Consider the following 13,453-nt stretch of genomic DNA (forward strand, 5'->3'; position numbering starts at 1 on the left):
GCGGAGGGGAGGGCCGCCAATCAGGCGGGGGCGGCGCTGCGGGAAGGCCAGCCCTCGGAGCGCAGCCGGAGACCTGCGTCTCTGATTGCCGCTCGGACACTAGTCTAAGCCTAGACGCACCTCCCTTAGTCCAGGTTGGGTTGACCTCACAAATGCCACCGCGGCCACGCATCCTCGGGGTCGCCCCAGTCCGTCTCCGTGCGGGGCTGGCAGATGGGACGGCCGTTCCCAGAACGCCCCGCGGGCGCGCGCGAGGAGAGCCCGCAAACTACAATTCCCAGGGTCCTGCGCGCCCTCGGGGGGCGCGGCTTCCTGGCGGCGACGCTTGCAGAGAGATGGCCGAGGCGCCGGGCTCCGGGCGCCGCTCGCTGTACAAGGCGGTGGGCTCGCCGCGGTGGAAGGACGCCTTCCGGCAGGTGGGCGTGGGCTCCGGGGAGCCTTGGCTGGGCTGCCGTCACTGCCCTGATCCGCCCGGGCAGCCGCCGTGCCGCGGGCCGGAGAGGCAGGTGCCGGAGCGCCGGGCCCAGTGGACCGGGAGCGGGACCGGGCGGGGACCGGGATGAGCTAGGCTGGACCTGCACCGGGCCGGGCGCCCCGGAACCTCTGGGCTCTGCGTGCGGGGCCCCACACGCCGCGAGTGCACCTGCGCGCCCCCCGCGCCACCTCCTGGGGGGCGGGGTTGAGGGAGGGGCGCAGGGCGGGGCGTTGGGGGGAGTGTACGGGGGGCGGTGCTGGGGGGACGACGCTGGGCTTCCACAGAGGAAATGCTGTCTCTTTCTGCCCCCTGCCCCCCCAGCGTCCCAGTACCAGATCATGACCTGAGCCGAAGGCAGATGCTTCACCGACAGAGCCACCCAGGCACCTCTAAGAATTTTTATTATTATTATTATTATTATTTTTTTTAGCCAACTCACTTCCGTCTTTCTCCTTCCCAGGGATGCCTGGAGAGAATGAGAAACAGTCGGGACAGGCTGCTGAACAGATACCGCCAGGCTGGAGGCAGTGTGCCGAGGAGAGCTCAGAGCACCCTTCTGGTGCAAGAAGTGATGGAAGAAGAGTGGCATGCTCTGCAGTCCATGGAGCGCTGCCCAGAAGCCTTGAGTCAGGTCAGGCTGGGATCCGTGTTTCAGGGAGGGTGCTACAGCACCAGCAGTGCCCAGGGTCCTCTCTGTACCTCTCTCCTCAAGTCCTCCGAACCCACCCACCCTCCAGCGTCCAGTCAGGATTCCAACCACCTTTGATGCAGGCTCTTCAACCTTTAAAGTTACACTCTTCTAGGGGCAGCCCGGGTGGCTCAGCAGTTTAGCGCCTGCCTTCAGCCCAGGGTGTGATCCTGGAGACCCAGGATCGAGTCCCACGTCAAGCTCCCTGCATGGGGCCTGCTTCTCCCTCTGCCTGTGTCTCTGCCTCTCTCTCTCTGTCACTCATGAATAAATAAATTTTTAAAAATTTAAAAAAATAAAGTTACACTCTTCTAGATTCAGGGTTCGTCCACACCAGACTACCAACCTGCTGCATCACCATGTCTCATGAAACCAAAAATAAAGACGTTTTGCCCACTCCTAGGCTCCCCACTCTGAAAGTTTTGATTCCACAGGCATGGGCTAACAGTCTCTTGAGGGAGCCCAGCAGCTTTCTGATTCTAACCTCAGCCAGCGTCGGGGGCTGGGTGTGGATAGGAAACCGTTTACCGTGCGCCAGGAAAAGCACCAGCTTGGAAGTCCGTAGTTGTGGAATTCTGACCCTGGTTTCGCTCTGGACTCTTTAACTGTCCTGAGCCTCTGAGCTTTGCTTTCATGTCTGTAAGGCAGTGAAGAGAACGTTGTCAGCGCTGTGAGGACAGTCTAAGAAAACATCAGCAAACTGCCCTGAAAACATCAGAGTGTCTCATGAGTATGTGTTATCAGGTGTCCCCAGGTGTCCTCGGATGTGCCACACGTCTGAGTCACATGATCACAGTGCTCACAGGAGCCCATCCAGCTTTCCTCCCACTTTGCAGAGGCCAAAGTGAGGTTCCTGGGGGCCAGGAACACTGCCCAGCAGAGCCATAGCTCCCCCGAATTTGGGCCTTTTGTTCCTTGGTGGTTTGTTGATGGCTTCTCAGCAGGATCCCATTACCACATGGTCAGCATATCCTACTGAAGGGTGGACTGATTGTCTCGATTGAATCCCAATTCCTCAAGCCAGCCTCCCAGGCATGAGTCATCATGGGGCTTGCTGCCTGGTCATGACTGGAAACCTCGGATCAGCCCGCTTTCTCTTGCAGCTGGAGGAGCTGATGGACCTGGCTGTGCTCGAGGAGATCCAGCAGGAGCTGGCTGACCAAGGTGACCTCTGGGAGAGTCCTTCTACCTGTGTCTAGCTACCTGAGTGCTGACCGCTTTCAGAGCAGAATTAGTTCTCCACAGCCCTGCCTCCACTTGTGACATCAGGCTGCTGTCAGAAGTCTGCTTTTACTCTGACACCGTGGCTGGCTGGCTTCTGGCCTGGTGCCCAGACTCCTCGTTCCACTGTGCAGCTAGTGGTGGGGGCTGGGTGTGGCGAGGCCAGGTCCTGTGTGTGTTCGGTCCTCCCGTTAGTCTCTACCGATAGATGAATACTTGTCCTGTCGCCTTACAAGACGCAGTCGTGACCGGAGCGCTCATGTCACGTCATTCAAGTGCCTTCTCTCCAACATGGTTTTGTGGGTTTTTTTGTTTGTTTGTTTTTTGATCTCCCCTACCTGTTCCCTGTAATTCCAATCTTGCAGCGGAATTTAGGACTCTAGGTTCTTCTGCGGAGCCTTTAGCTAACAAGTGTGCAGTGGTGATGATGTACGTACTCGGCGGTCATTAGGAACACTCTAGAGCAGGGACCGGCAGACTTTCTGTGATGCTCCAGAGAGTAAATATCTGAGGCCTTGTGGTCCACGCGGTCCCTGCAGCAATGATTCAGTCCTTGGATGCTGTGAAAACAGCCATGGACCTGATAAGCATAGCTGGGTCCCAATAGGACTTTATTTGAAAGACCGAAGGAGGACTAGTGTGGGCTGCAGCCTGTGCCTGGCTCACTCTGTTGGGATGTATGGACTGTGAGCTCATTGGGCTCCTTCCTGCTGCATACTTGGCGTTGTGGTGTGTTTGCCGTGTGGACGAACACAGATTGTGAACAGTGCAGACTGAGAATGTGGACGTTGGAGGCTGGAAGTTAGTGCCCAGCCAGCATCTGCTCTCTTACCTACGGCTCTGCTCCTGCAGCCTCTGGGGATGCTCCTGGGCCTTGTTACCTTGTCCCCCAGCGCTGCACCTGCAGCTTGTGCTCACACGCAGGACAGGCAGGGGGAGGGAGGCTGGCTGCATGGTAAATAGTGTGCGGTGGGTGGCATGATCCGAAGCGTTGTCGGGTGTAGGTGAGGCTTGGCGGGGAGGCGGGTGGCCGGGGAGAGTGCCATGAGTGCCACAGCTGCACTTTCCCCACAGAACGGTCCATCCTCACTGAGTACGAGCAGAGCCTGCAGTTCGATGAAGAGTGTCTGCGTGTCATGCTGGCCGAGTGGGAGGCAAACGCTCTCGTGTGTCCCGTGTGTACAAAGTGAGTTCTTAAACCCTTGGGCATTCTGGGACCCCCCCCACACACACACATACTCCAAGGTGAGTGGCACCTCCCCCGGAAAATGGGTCATTTGGAAAGGTTTGGGGTCTGGTATGCTGGCCCCAGTGCTCTGTGATCCCCACTCTGCTTCCAGGTACAATCTGAGGGTATCAGGTGGCGTGGCCATGTGTCCGTGTGGCCTCTACCTCTCTTCCCAGGTGAGTGTTCCCCTCCTTCCGCACGAATCTGCTTTCCTGAACCCTTGCCACCCTGCTGGAGCCAATGGTGCTCCTCCTGGCAGCACAGTCAGGCCCCCGGGGAGCTGGAACCGGCTGTGGTGCCCACATCCCCGCTGGCCTGGCCCTTGGCCCCCCACTGATGGGTGTGCCGGGGCCCGTGAGCCCCAGGAACATGGTACCGGGCCTTTTGCAAGCGTTCTGTGCACCTGAGGACACAACCGTGTTCAGAGAGTAGGCTTCAGGGGCCGTGAAATACGGAAGGTGCCTCTTCACCGCCATGATGGGGCTGGAGGTTTGCTGGCTGGCTTCAGGTGGAAAGTGGGGAAAAGGAACCGCTCACAGCAGGGCTCAGACGTGCCGATGTCTGCCAGGCCCCAGGAGCACGGAGTCCTTCCCACCAGCTCCTCTGAGAAGGCCTGGCCTGTGTTCCCAGGGCTGTTTCTGGAAAGTGTGCCCGGAAGCTAAGTGCACATCCAGGATTTTGCCCTCTCTATCTTTCATGTAACTCAACAGCTTTTTTTTTTATACAGTTTCTCTTTTTGAGTGTTTCCTAAACATTCCATTTCCTATTGTTTAAAAAAAAACAAAAAAACAAAAACACTGTTTTTTTTCCCTCTTCCTTGATTGGGGCCCAGAACATATATGGAATGGCCCAGGTTGCCAGCTCCCAGAGGCAGAGGTGCCAGGGCGTCAGCAAGCCCGGTGGCCCCGTGCCCTCCTGGTCCCCCACAGGGGTGTGGGGAATCGGGGTTCTCAGGCTGTACCTGGGAGGCGACTGGGATCAGGTGGCCGTCTCATGCTTCTCTTGCAGTCTCCAGAACTGACTGAGCAGACGCTTCGTGGCTGCTTGGAGCGCAGCGTGAATGAGCACAGCACACACTGTCCCCACACGCCTGAGTTTTTGGTCACAGATGGGACAGAAGAAAATTCCAGTCTCCTCATGAGCTGCGTGGTGAGTCCCCCTGGGATCCAGTGTAGGGGCCACTCAGTCGTGGCTTCATTCCCACGTTGGCGGAAATCATGCTCAGAAACAGGCAGAGATTTAAAAATGCAGTTTATTCTCTAAGGAGTTTTGCTTAGGGATGTGGAGGTAATGTGCTTGAGCTCAGAGGTGGCCGTCACCTGGAGGGCAGGACATGGGGACCCCTGGGGGCAGGGCTGTGCTCCGACTCGGGTGTCACACCCCCGAGACCCAGACGGGCCGTCCTGGAGCCAGTTTGGCAGGAGGATGCAGGACAGCATCAGGTCACTGAGGACGCCGGGCCCACAGCTCCCCAAGGGTGGGTGGTGGGGCGGGAGGCAGCAGGGTCACCCGAGTGCCGCGGGCTCCCAGGTGGCGGCCTGAGGTGGCTCAGGATGTGGGCCCCACTGCTGGGGACACAGCCCACTCCCGTGGGGCAGGGGTGGTGCCCTCTGCCATCTGCTGCTGGACCATGTGCCTCAGTGGAGGACCCTGCCTTCCCCCAGGGTGCAAGGAGGTGGTGGGTGAAGGTTACGTGACAGGCTGGTGCTCCTGTGCTCCCACCACCCGGTACCCCCAGTGGACCCTCTGTGGGCAGGTGTCTACGCCACCTCCATTCTGGGCCACTTGAGCCTTCGGCTCCATCCACATGGCTCGGGGTCAGTTTGCACAAATGCTTGAGTGCAGTTGTGCCCTAGACGCTGAAGCCTGACTCCTCACGCCTGCTTGGGCCCCTGCCGTGCCTGATGCCGTCCCTGTGACACCGCCAAGTGACCTGCCGTGCCTTTTGTCCTCAAGGGCAAGCTCACAGCTTCGTCCTCCTGGCCCTGGCACATGAGCAGGTCCGTCGTGTATTGGAGGTTGGAGATGTGAGTGGAGGTCGGGCTGTTGAAGAGCCCAGGACAGGCAGCTATGGCCTCTGCCTCATGGTTGAGGGACAAGCTGGCTGCCGCAGGGAGTGGAAGCCCATGGGGTTTCTGGGGTCTGGGCCCCTGGGCCTAGCAGAGGGAAGCCCTGTGGAGGCACTGTGATTGGCAGCGCTGGCTCCAGGGGATCCGGGAGACCGCTGTGGGAGGGGGCAGCAGCAGAGCTGAGGCAGGAGCTTGGGAAGACCAAGGTTGTCATCCTAGGCGTGCTGGGAGGGGCCATGAGTTCTGAGTCTGCTGCAGGGGCAGGAGTGGTGTGGACGCCCCTGGGGCACAGGCCACATCCTGGGCTCAGCTGAAGGAGCCTCACGTCCATGCGGGGCCAAGAGAGCCATCAGCCATCATAAGCTTGCATCCTCCTGGCTGCCCGCCCTGGGCCCAAGGAGTCCCTTGTCAGGATCCCGCCCCTCCCATCTTTGCCCGAGGCGCACACGCAGCTGCTGGGCCCAGGCCGCTGTCTGGGGCTGCGGGAGGGAGGTTGGCAGTGATGATGCCTGAACGCGACATACAGGTCACTGCGGACTGCATACTCGAACCTTGGAGATGATGTGTGCAGCCTGAACTCTTCTGTTTCCATCCAGGCTTGTGACACGTGGGCGGTAATCCACTAGAGCCAGACTCTGCAGTGCTGGGGTGACTGCCTTGTAAATACCAGCCTCTCATTTGTAACTTATTTTGTATTAAAATGTGTCAAACGTCTTTCTGTGCTCTGGGTGTGCTGTTGTCAGGTGGAAACAGAAGGAACAGGGAAGTCCAAGCACTTGGGAGAAGATAAACCAGTTTTATTGTCCGTTATTGTGTTATACAAAAATCTAGGAGTGGGAGAGTCGTACAGAAGCAGTAAATGAAGAGTAGTTAAGAGGGCAAAGGAAATAATTTAAATCTGAATTATTCTGCATGATATCAGGAAGAAAGCCATCTCCAGGGACACGTCCTGCTTCACCGCGGGCTCCTTCCCTGGCCAGGGCCCGCCATCTGTCCCCGCTCAGCGTCAGGCTGCTCTACTGGCTCTTGACAAAACCTTTGAGATCCTCAAGGAAAGTGATGTATTCTTGGTGCTCCAGGGCTGTGCTGAGCTCCACCAGCTCATCCGCAAAGGTGTTATCCACCCCCCGGTCGGCCAGGAAGTCCATCAGGTGGTCATACAGGGCCTGGGGACAGAAAGCACGTCCTCCTGGTCCTGGGGTGTCCCTGCCAGGCAGGAGCCCGCCCTCCTCCTCCTCCCCGCCACTCACCCAGTCCAGGGAGTCGGTGTTGAGCGTGTAATTCGTGTCCTTCCACTCCGACTCGCCCACGGCCTGGAAGCTCACCTCCCTGATGGAGAAGATGTCACTCTCATCCTCCTCCTCTTGCCCCACCTAAGGAGAGGATTTGCGGGGAGTGAGGCATTGCCGAAGACAAGACAGGTCCTACAGCTTGACATGCAGATGTCAGCCCCACTGGCCTCCTTGTCCCCAGGGGCGCCGCCCTTCCCACGTACCTCGTCTTCCGGGTAGTGACAGTCCAGTACCAGAGCCCTCTTGCCACCATCCTTGATGACTTCCACCACGAAGTTGGGAGTGGATGTCAGTTCAGGCTGGGGAAAAGCAAGGACGCATCAGGACCCGCCAGCGGGCTCACGGTTCAGGGGCCCAACAACACCACCGCCAGGATGGTCATTACCACTTCTAAACTCTTAGATGAGGGCAGCCCGGGTGGCTCAGCGGTTTAGCACTGACTTCAGCCCAGGGCGTGATCCTGGAGACCCTGCATGGAGCCTGCTTCTCCCTCTGCCTGTGTCTCTGCCTCTCTCTGTTCTCTCATGAATAAATAAATAAAACCTTTAAAAATAAATAAACTCTTAGATGATAATGCTCCTCCACCAGGAGTCTAGAATCTTCCCCAGCGTTAACAGCACATACCCACACGTCGGGGAGACTGGGCTCACTTCCGGCTAGCCCTTCCCAGGTCCTGAACTAGGTCTGACAGCGGAGACCACACACCCCAGGGTTTCACTTCTCCTGGCCCCTACTTGTTCACAGAACATGCTAGGTTTACAGTGAGGAAACGTGAACTCTGGACCCAGCCAGGCTAAAGGACTTCCTCTCCCCTGGGGCCCATTTTCCTGTCCACACTGCAAAGCCGGCCCTGACCTCCAACCTGTCTCCCACTGGCCATTTCGGGCTCTTCCTGTCACAGCCTGGGACCCAGGCCAGTGCACCTCCTACCTGGCCATCCTACAGGCTAAAGGATCAGAGCAGCCCTCCCTCCAACACTGAGCTGACCTCTCCGAGCTCGGCCTCAACCTGGACTCAGCACCGGGCACACGGCCTCCTGACACATGTGCAGCCAGGATGGCCAGCAGCCCAACCCTGCCAAGGACTCGGACGTTAGTCTCTGAAGCTCCCGCTGTGGCCCCCTGCCCACGTGGGACATGTGGAAACACTTCAGGTGAGACTCCTGAAACCAAACCTCTCCCAGTCACAGAAAGGCCTAAGACGGGCTCGGTTCCCTCCACTGCGAACGCAGGCCCAGGTGTAAGGCCCAAGCCTCGGGGGCCAAGGTTCTGGTGCCAAAGCCGGCGGAAACAGCGCTCGGTAAGTAGGGCCAAGGACGGTGGTCCCTGGCTGTCCACACCCTCTGATGGCAGAGGCATGAGGACACTGCAGCTTCTCTAAGGCCTGGGCCAGTGCCTACTCACCTCCTGCTCATCCGCCTTCTGCCCCTGGGCCGGCTCCTCCTCCCCCTCAAACGTCGGCGGGATGCTGTTGTTGATGTTGAAAGTGACGGTGATCCTGCCAGTGGGAGAGAGGTCAGGGCTGTGGCTCTGTCCAGCAGAGGCGGCGCTGCTACAGTTGCACTTACACATGGGGCGGAAACCATGTTTCCAGGGCTGCCAGATTTAAACCCACAGGCCGGGCAGCCCTGGTGGTTCAGTGGTTTGGTGCTGTCTGCAGCCCTGGGTGTGATCCTGGAGACCTGGGATCGAGTCCCACATTGGGCTCCCTGCATGGAGCCTGCTTCTCCCTCTGCCTGTGTCTCTGCTTCTCTCTCTCCTCTCTGTGTATTCTCATGAATAAATAAATAAAATCTTAAAAAAAAAATAAAAAATAAACCCACAGGCCCCACTTTATCTCCTTGTCTCCGCCACGTGCAGACGCAGTGGGTTACTAACTGCCCCCCCACCCTGCCAACCCAGGGCTCCTGGCCACCAGCCATTCGGTGGCAGTGAGCAGCAGAGGGTGCTGGGACAGCAGGTAGCCTCTCGTAAGAACTTTACTCCATGAGATCTGCCCAGAGGGACAGGGGAAGAGAGGCACACAAGGGTGCTGCTATGAGAGGGCCAGGATAGGCCCCGGGGAGGGGGCTCCCCGTCAACACAGCTGCCACAGAGCTGTTTTTAAAAATATATTTATTTGAGAGAGCACGAACAGTGGGAGGGGCAGAGGGAGAAGCAGATACCCTGCTGAGTAGAAAGCCCGACCTGGAACTCGATCCCAGGACCCTGAGATCACGACCTGAGCCAAAGACAGATGCTCAACCACTGAGCCCCCGCCCCCCCTAAATCCATTCTTTAAAATACTTGTGGGAAGTTCCATATCGTGAGGAAGCAGCCTGGAAACACCCACCTCATGACAGTCTTCCGCTACAGAACCCTCCCCTGACAAATTGTGCTCCGAGTCTGAGTGCCCAGCGCAGGTAGGTGCCAGCTCCCCCACTCCGCGGGTGTACTCGGGACCCCCCTGCCGGTGTGCTTGGAGTTGCTCCCGTACAGGGATGCTGGTGTCACATTCAGCTACAAAACCTATCTAATGTGCCGCAGTGCTGACCACACTGAGCACCTGGGCACAGAGGTGCCGCTCTATTCACTAGAACATTATATTTACTCCACTGGCTACACGTTACCCTCGGAAAATGGTTTAGGGGAAGTTATGCAGGAAAAAAAAACATGGCAAATAAAGGCAAAGAAAGAATCAGATCCCAGTTCACAACATCTCAGAACTTTACTCAAAAAAGGGATGGTGAAGAGGTGAAGCAAATGGAAAGTTCTGTACCTTTCTAACGGGGACACTAAGCACATGTGGCTTCATCCACGCACATGGGGGCCACAGGCTGGTTCTCCCCACTGTAAACGTCAAATGTCAGGGGGAGGGCCGGGTTTCCCTCGGCCAGAACCCTGCACTGCAGAGGCGGCACCCAATCCGTCAGAACTGCACAAATCTCAGTCGGGGGCTCCTCTGTGGCTTGGTTGGTGAAGGGTCTGGGGTTGGCTCTGGTGGTGATCCCAGGGTCCTGGGGTCGAGCTCCAGCTCCCATAGGGCACCCTGCTCAGGAGGAGAGCCTGCTTCTCCCTCTGCCCATGTGCGTGCTCTCTCTCTCAAAAATAGGGCAGCCCTGGTGGCTCAGCAGTTTAGCGCCACCTTCAGCCGGAGGGGATCCTGGGGACCTGGGATCAAGTCCCATGTTGGGCTCCCTGCATGGAGGCTGCTTCTCCCTCTGCCTGTGTCTCTGCCTCTCTCTATGTCTCTCATGCATAAATAAAATCTTAAAAAATTATAATAATAATAAATGAAATCTTAAGAAGACTTTCTGATATGCGTGCCTGGGTCAGGCAGGGCCTTCCTTACCAGGACATCCTTCCTTCCTTAATAAATCCACGCTCAGCCAATCTGCGTGCAGTGAATGAGGCACCTGGAAATCATGTGTCCGGGGACCTGCTCTAAGGCATCCCTGGAAGATCGGGGAGGCTGCGCCGGGTCAGAGGGACCCCCTGCAGCCCACACTTACTTTTCTCCAGCTACTTTCCGCACTAACTTGGCCTCCGTCCCATTCATGTCTAGCTCCCAGCCCCCAGACATTTTGGGGAGGGACTTGTGCTTCTGTATTTTCTTTTCCTCCTTAATCTCATCATTCAGGAACTCGACGAAAGCTTTGTCCCCTGCAATGAAAACCCATAAGATACAGAAAAAGAAAAACCAGTCAGTCTTAAACCAACAAACGACTTGGGGTGATTGCTGTGGGAAACCTGGCCTCGACCGATTCTGATGCTTGTGCTGTTACGGAGGCTCTGGGCACGGAGTCAGACCCACGGGGCCTCGGTTCCCAACCTGGAAACGGGCTGGACACCCGTGGCAGGAGGCTGAGCTCAATTCTGGAAAAATGACTTCCAGCAACGAGCCCATCACCGCATTTCACAGCGAAGCCAGGCGATTCCCGTTACCCGCCCCAGACCACACACGACCTCCCCTGCTTTTAACTCTGACCAGCCGCCTCCCCGAATCCACCTCCGAGGCTCAGGATAGAGCCGGCTGCCGGGGTTTAGAAGCATCACCGCCAGCCAGGGAGCCACCACTCTCGGGATTAAGGCAGGAAACCTCAAGCCACGTGGGATTAACCTGGAGTCGTCCACTGCAGGGGGTCGTGAGTTTGGGGCCTTGGGCCCCCGCCCCCGCCCCCCTGGCCGCGGCTCCCCGGACCACCGCCCCCGCCGCGCCCCAGCCTCACCCTGGGTGTGCAGCCCGCCGCAGCCGCAGCCGCAGCCGCAGGGCCCGCGGGAGCGCAGGAGGCCCGCGCGCACAGGGAGCAGCCCGAAGGGCCGCACGCACGGCCGGGGCGCGGGCCGCAGCAGGGTCGGAGGCGGCAGGGCGGGGGCGGCGCGGAGCCCGGCGACCGCGGAGCCCAGGGCGCGGGGCACTCGGCGCAGCAGCGGTAGCATCGCGGCAACGCACGTGCGGGCGCGAAGGACGAACCAGGCCCGGATCCCGGCTCGCGCGCCGCCGGAAGTCCCGCTCCTCCCCGGGAGCGCTTCCGCGCCTGTGCAGTGCGGGCCCGGGGCGTCGGGCTGGCAGCGCCCTCTGCTGGGGCCGCCGAGGTCAGCGGGGCCGCCGGCGCCGGGTCTCCCCGCGGGACCCCGAGCCCCGAGGGTAGCTCCGCTCCGGGGCCGGCCCCCTGAATTCCCGCCACCCTTACCAAGCGTGGACACCACCCCGGCGTGCACACCACCTGTGTGCACCTCCCCAGCATGCACAGCCCCGGCACGCGCACACACACGGCCCCCAGCGTGTGCCCCTCCCCCCCCACCAGCGTGCACCCAGTTCCCAAGACTTTGCATTGTTCTGGGACCAGGAAGCTGGGAGGAGGAGGGAGGGGCCCAGAAAAAGAGAGCTCTTAAGGCCCCGGAGAGGTCACTTGGGGCCTCCAGCTGTTCTTGGCACCCACACCCTACTCCTAGCAGCTCCTCGAAGAACCTCCTAAGGCGGTGTCAGAATCGCAGATGCAAAAGCCTTAGTCGTTACGGATTTTAAGGAATAAAAGGGAATGCAGAACTACGTGGGCGGCCGAACCGCATCCCAGACTTCAACCTCGCGGTACAAGTCCCAGGGCTGGTCCAAGAGCAAGGCGGGTGTTCCCATCGGAGATGAGCCCAAGACCCCAGCCCGTGGCCCGGGGGGGGGGGAGACGCTAATCGCCCCTTCCCCTGGCCCCACCCTCACAAGGTTAAGGTCTCCCCCGGGGGGAGCAGGGGCCTCATTGCCCTGACAGGGCGCAGGTAAAGGTGTTTTCAACCTTGTACCTGAGCAACCTGATGGACGCCCCTGCGCAGGGAACACAGCTGCTCTCCCTGGATATTCATCCCTCACCCTTAATAACCTGCTCGCCTCTGCTTGACAGTCACGGCTTTGGAAGTTATTTCCTTCCTCCTCCTTTGCTGCAAATCCTTTAGTTTCCTGTGTGGGGCTGCCCCTGGGGTCGTCTCTGGTGGAGTTATTTGGAATGTCTCCGTGTGGTTTGGTTGGGTCCTGGGCATCTTGGAGCTAAGTGGTGGTTTCATTTAGCCCAGGGCCAGGAGCCTGGGGCAGAAGGCATGCAGCCACTCCAGGGCTTGGGGAAGTAAGGGTTAGGGAAGATTTAAGAGGATAGGGGCACCTGGGTGGCTCAGTGGTTGCGTGTCTGCCTGTGGCTCAGGGTGTGATCCTGGGGTCCTTGGATTGAGTCTTACATAGGGCTCCCCGCAGGGAGTCTGCTTCTCCCTCTGTGTCTCTGTCTCTCATGAATAAATAAAATCTTTTTAAAAAAAATTTTTTTAAGAGGATTTTCATACACTGAAGAAGACTCTGGAAACCTGAGGCCTGGCTGTTGTCAAACTCAGAGTCGAGGGCTTCCCAGAGGAAACTCACCCTCTGCCTCCCCCAGTACCTGTCCGAGGGCTGCAGGTTATGAGGACATGTAATGGTATCTACACTGCCTTCTGCCCATTTCCCCCATCAGTCTCCACCTGTGACCCACCCAGAGCAGCTCATGTTACTTCAGTGACAGAGCCGTGGCTTGTGTCAGATTTAGGTTCAAAACCTATAGGATATGGAAGGTATGGAGCCCGAGCAGGGACTGCACTTGATCCCCCAAACCCACCTGTGGAACCCAGCATCCCCTGGCTGCCCCCATGAGGCATTCTTCCTCTGTGGGAGAGAAAACACAGGGGCGCCTGGGGGATTCGGTGGGCTAACCGTCTGCCTTCGGCTCAGGTCATTATCCCGGGGTCCTGGGATCAAGTCCCTAGTCGGGCTCCCTGCTCAGCAGGGAGTCTGCCTCTCCCTCTGCTTGTGCTGTCAAATAAATAGAATCTTAAAAAAAAAAAAAAAAGTAAGAAAAGAGAAGGAAACCACAAAGCTAAAACTCGATGCCTCTGGCATATTTGCAGGAAGGTGGAGGGAGAATCCTGGCTACCAAGATGTGCCAAGGCCAAACGGGTCTGCGCCAGATGGACCCCAGCGTGGGCC

At 58.4% G+C, this 13,453-nt stretch overlaps 2 protein-coding genes across 4 annotated transcripts; one reads left to right on the plus strand and one right to left on the minus strand.

The window, feature by feature from the left end:
- The first annotated feature begins 9 nt into the window (after window positions 1–9).
- RPAIN (RPA interacting protein) lies at window positions 10–6,395 on the plus strand. Of its 3 annotated transcripts, XR_012028478.1 has the most exons (8): window positions 14–416; window positions 936–1,106; window positions 2,267–2,327; window positions 3,459–3,570; window positions 3,725–3,788; window positions 4,621–4,761; window positions 5,469–5,612; window positions 6,278–6,395. XR_012028478.1 is itself a non-coding variant. In XM_072821608.1 (7 exons), the coding sequence occupies exons 1-7, from the start codon at window positions 153–155 to the stop codon at window positions 5,529–5,531; spliced, it is 876 nt and encodes a 291-aa protein (XP_072677709.1). In that variant the 5' UTR covers window positions 10–152; the 3' UTR covers window positions 5,532–5,631. The 3 variants fall into 3 exon arrangements, 2 of the variants coding, with proteins under 2 accessions (XP_072677709.1, XP_072677711.1); XM_072821608.1 differs by lacking the exon at window positions 6,278–6,395 and having other exon boundaries at window positions 10–416; window positions 5,469–5,631; XM_072821610.1 differs by lacking the exon at window positions 5,469–5,612 and having other exon boundaries at window positions 12–416.
- A 62-nt stretch (window positions 6,396–6,457) lies between these two features.
- Window positions 6,458–11,462, minus strand: C1QBP (complement C1q binding protein). Its single transcript, XM_072821611.1, has 6 exons — window positions 11,181–11,462; window positions 10,464–10,614; window positions 8,377–8,470; window positions 7,177–7,272; window positions 6,932–7,054; window positions 6,458–6,847 (listed from the first exon to the last, which is right to left on the minus strand). The coding sequence occupies exons 1-6, from the start codon at window positions 11,389–11,391 to the stop codon at window positions 6,698–6,700; spliced, it is 825 nt and encodes a 274-aa protein (XP_072677712.1). The 5' UTR covers window positions 11,392–11,462; the 3' UTR covers window positions 6,458–6,697.
- Window positions 11,463–13,453: the final 1,991 nt, after the last annotated feature.

Source organism: Canis lupus, chromosome 3 (genome assembly GCF_048164855.1).
Source record: "Canis lupus baileyi chromosome 3, mCanLup2.hap1, whole genome shotgun sequence".
In the NCBI taxonomy this organism is placed as follows: domain Eukaryota; kingdom Metazoa; phylum Chordata; class Mammalia; order Carnivora; family Canidae; genus Canis; species Canis lupus.

Coding starts and splice junctions, on each gene's coding strand:
- RPAIN (XM_072821608.1), top strand. CDS start 153: ATGCCACCGCGGCCACGCATCCTCGGGGTCGCCCCAGTCCGTCTCCGT. Junction 417..935: donor GGAAGGACGCCTTCCGGCAG/GTGGGCGTGGGC, acceptor TCTCCTTCCCAG/GGATGCCTGGAGAGAATGAG. Junction 1,107..2,266: donor GCCCAGAAGCCTTGAGTCAG/GTCAGGCTGGGA, acceptor TTTCTCTTGCAG/CTGGAGGAGCTGATGGACCT.
- C1QBP (XM_072821611.1), bottom strand. CDS start 11,391: ATGCTACCGCTGCTGCGCCGAGTGCCCCGCGCCCTGGGCTCCGCGGTC. Junction 10,615..11,180: donor CGGCGGGCTGCACACCCAGG/GTGAGGCTGGGG, acceptor TTTTCATTGCAG/GGGACAAAGCTTTCGTCGAG. Junction 8,471..10,463: donor CGGAAAGTAGCTGGAGAAAA/GTAAGTGTGGGC, acceptor TCCCACTGGCAG/GATCACCGTCACTTTCAACA.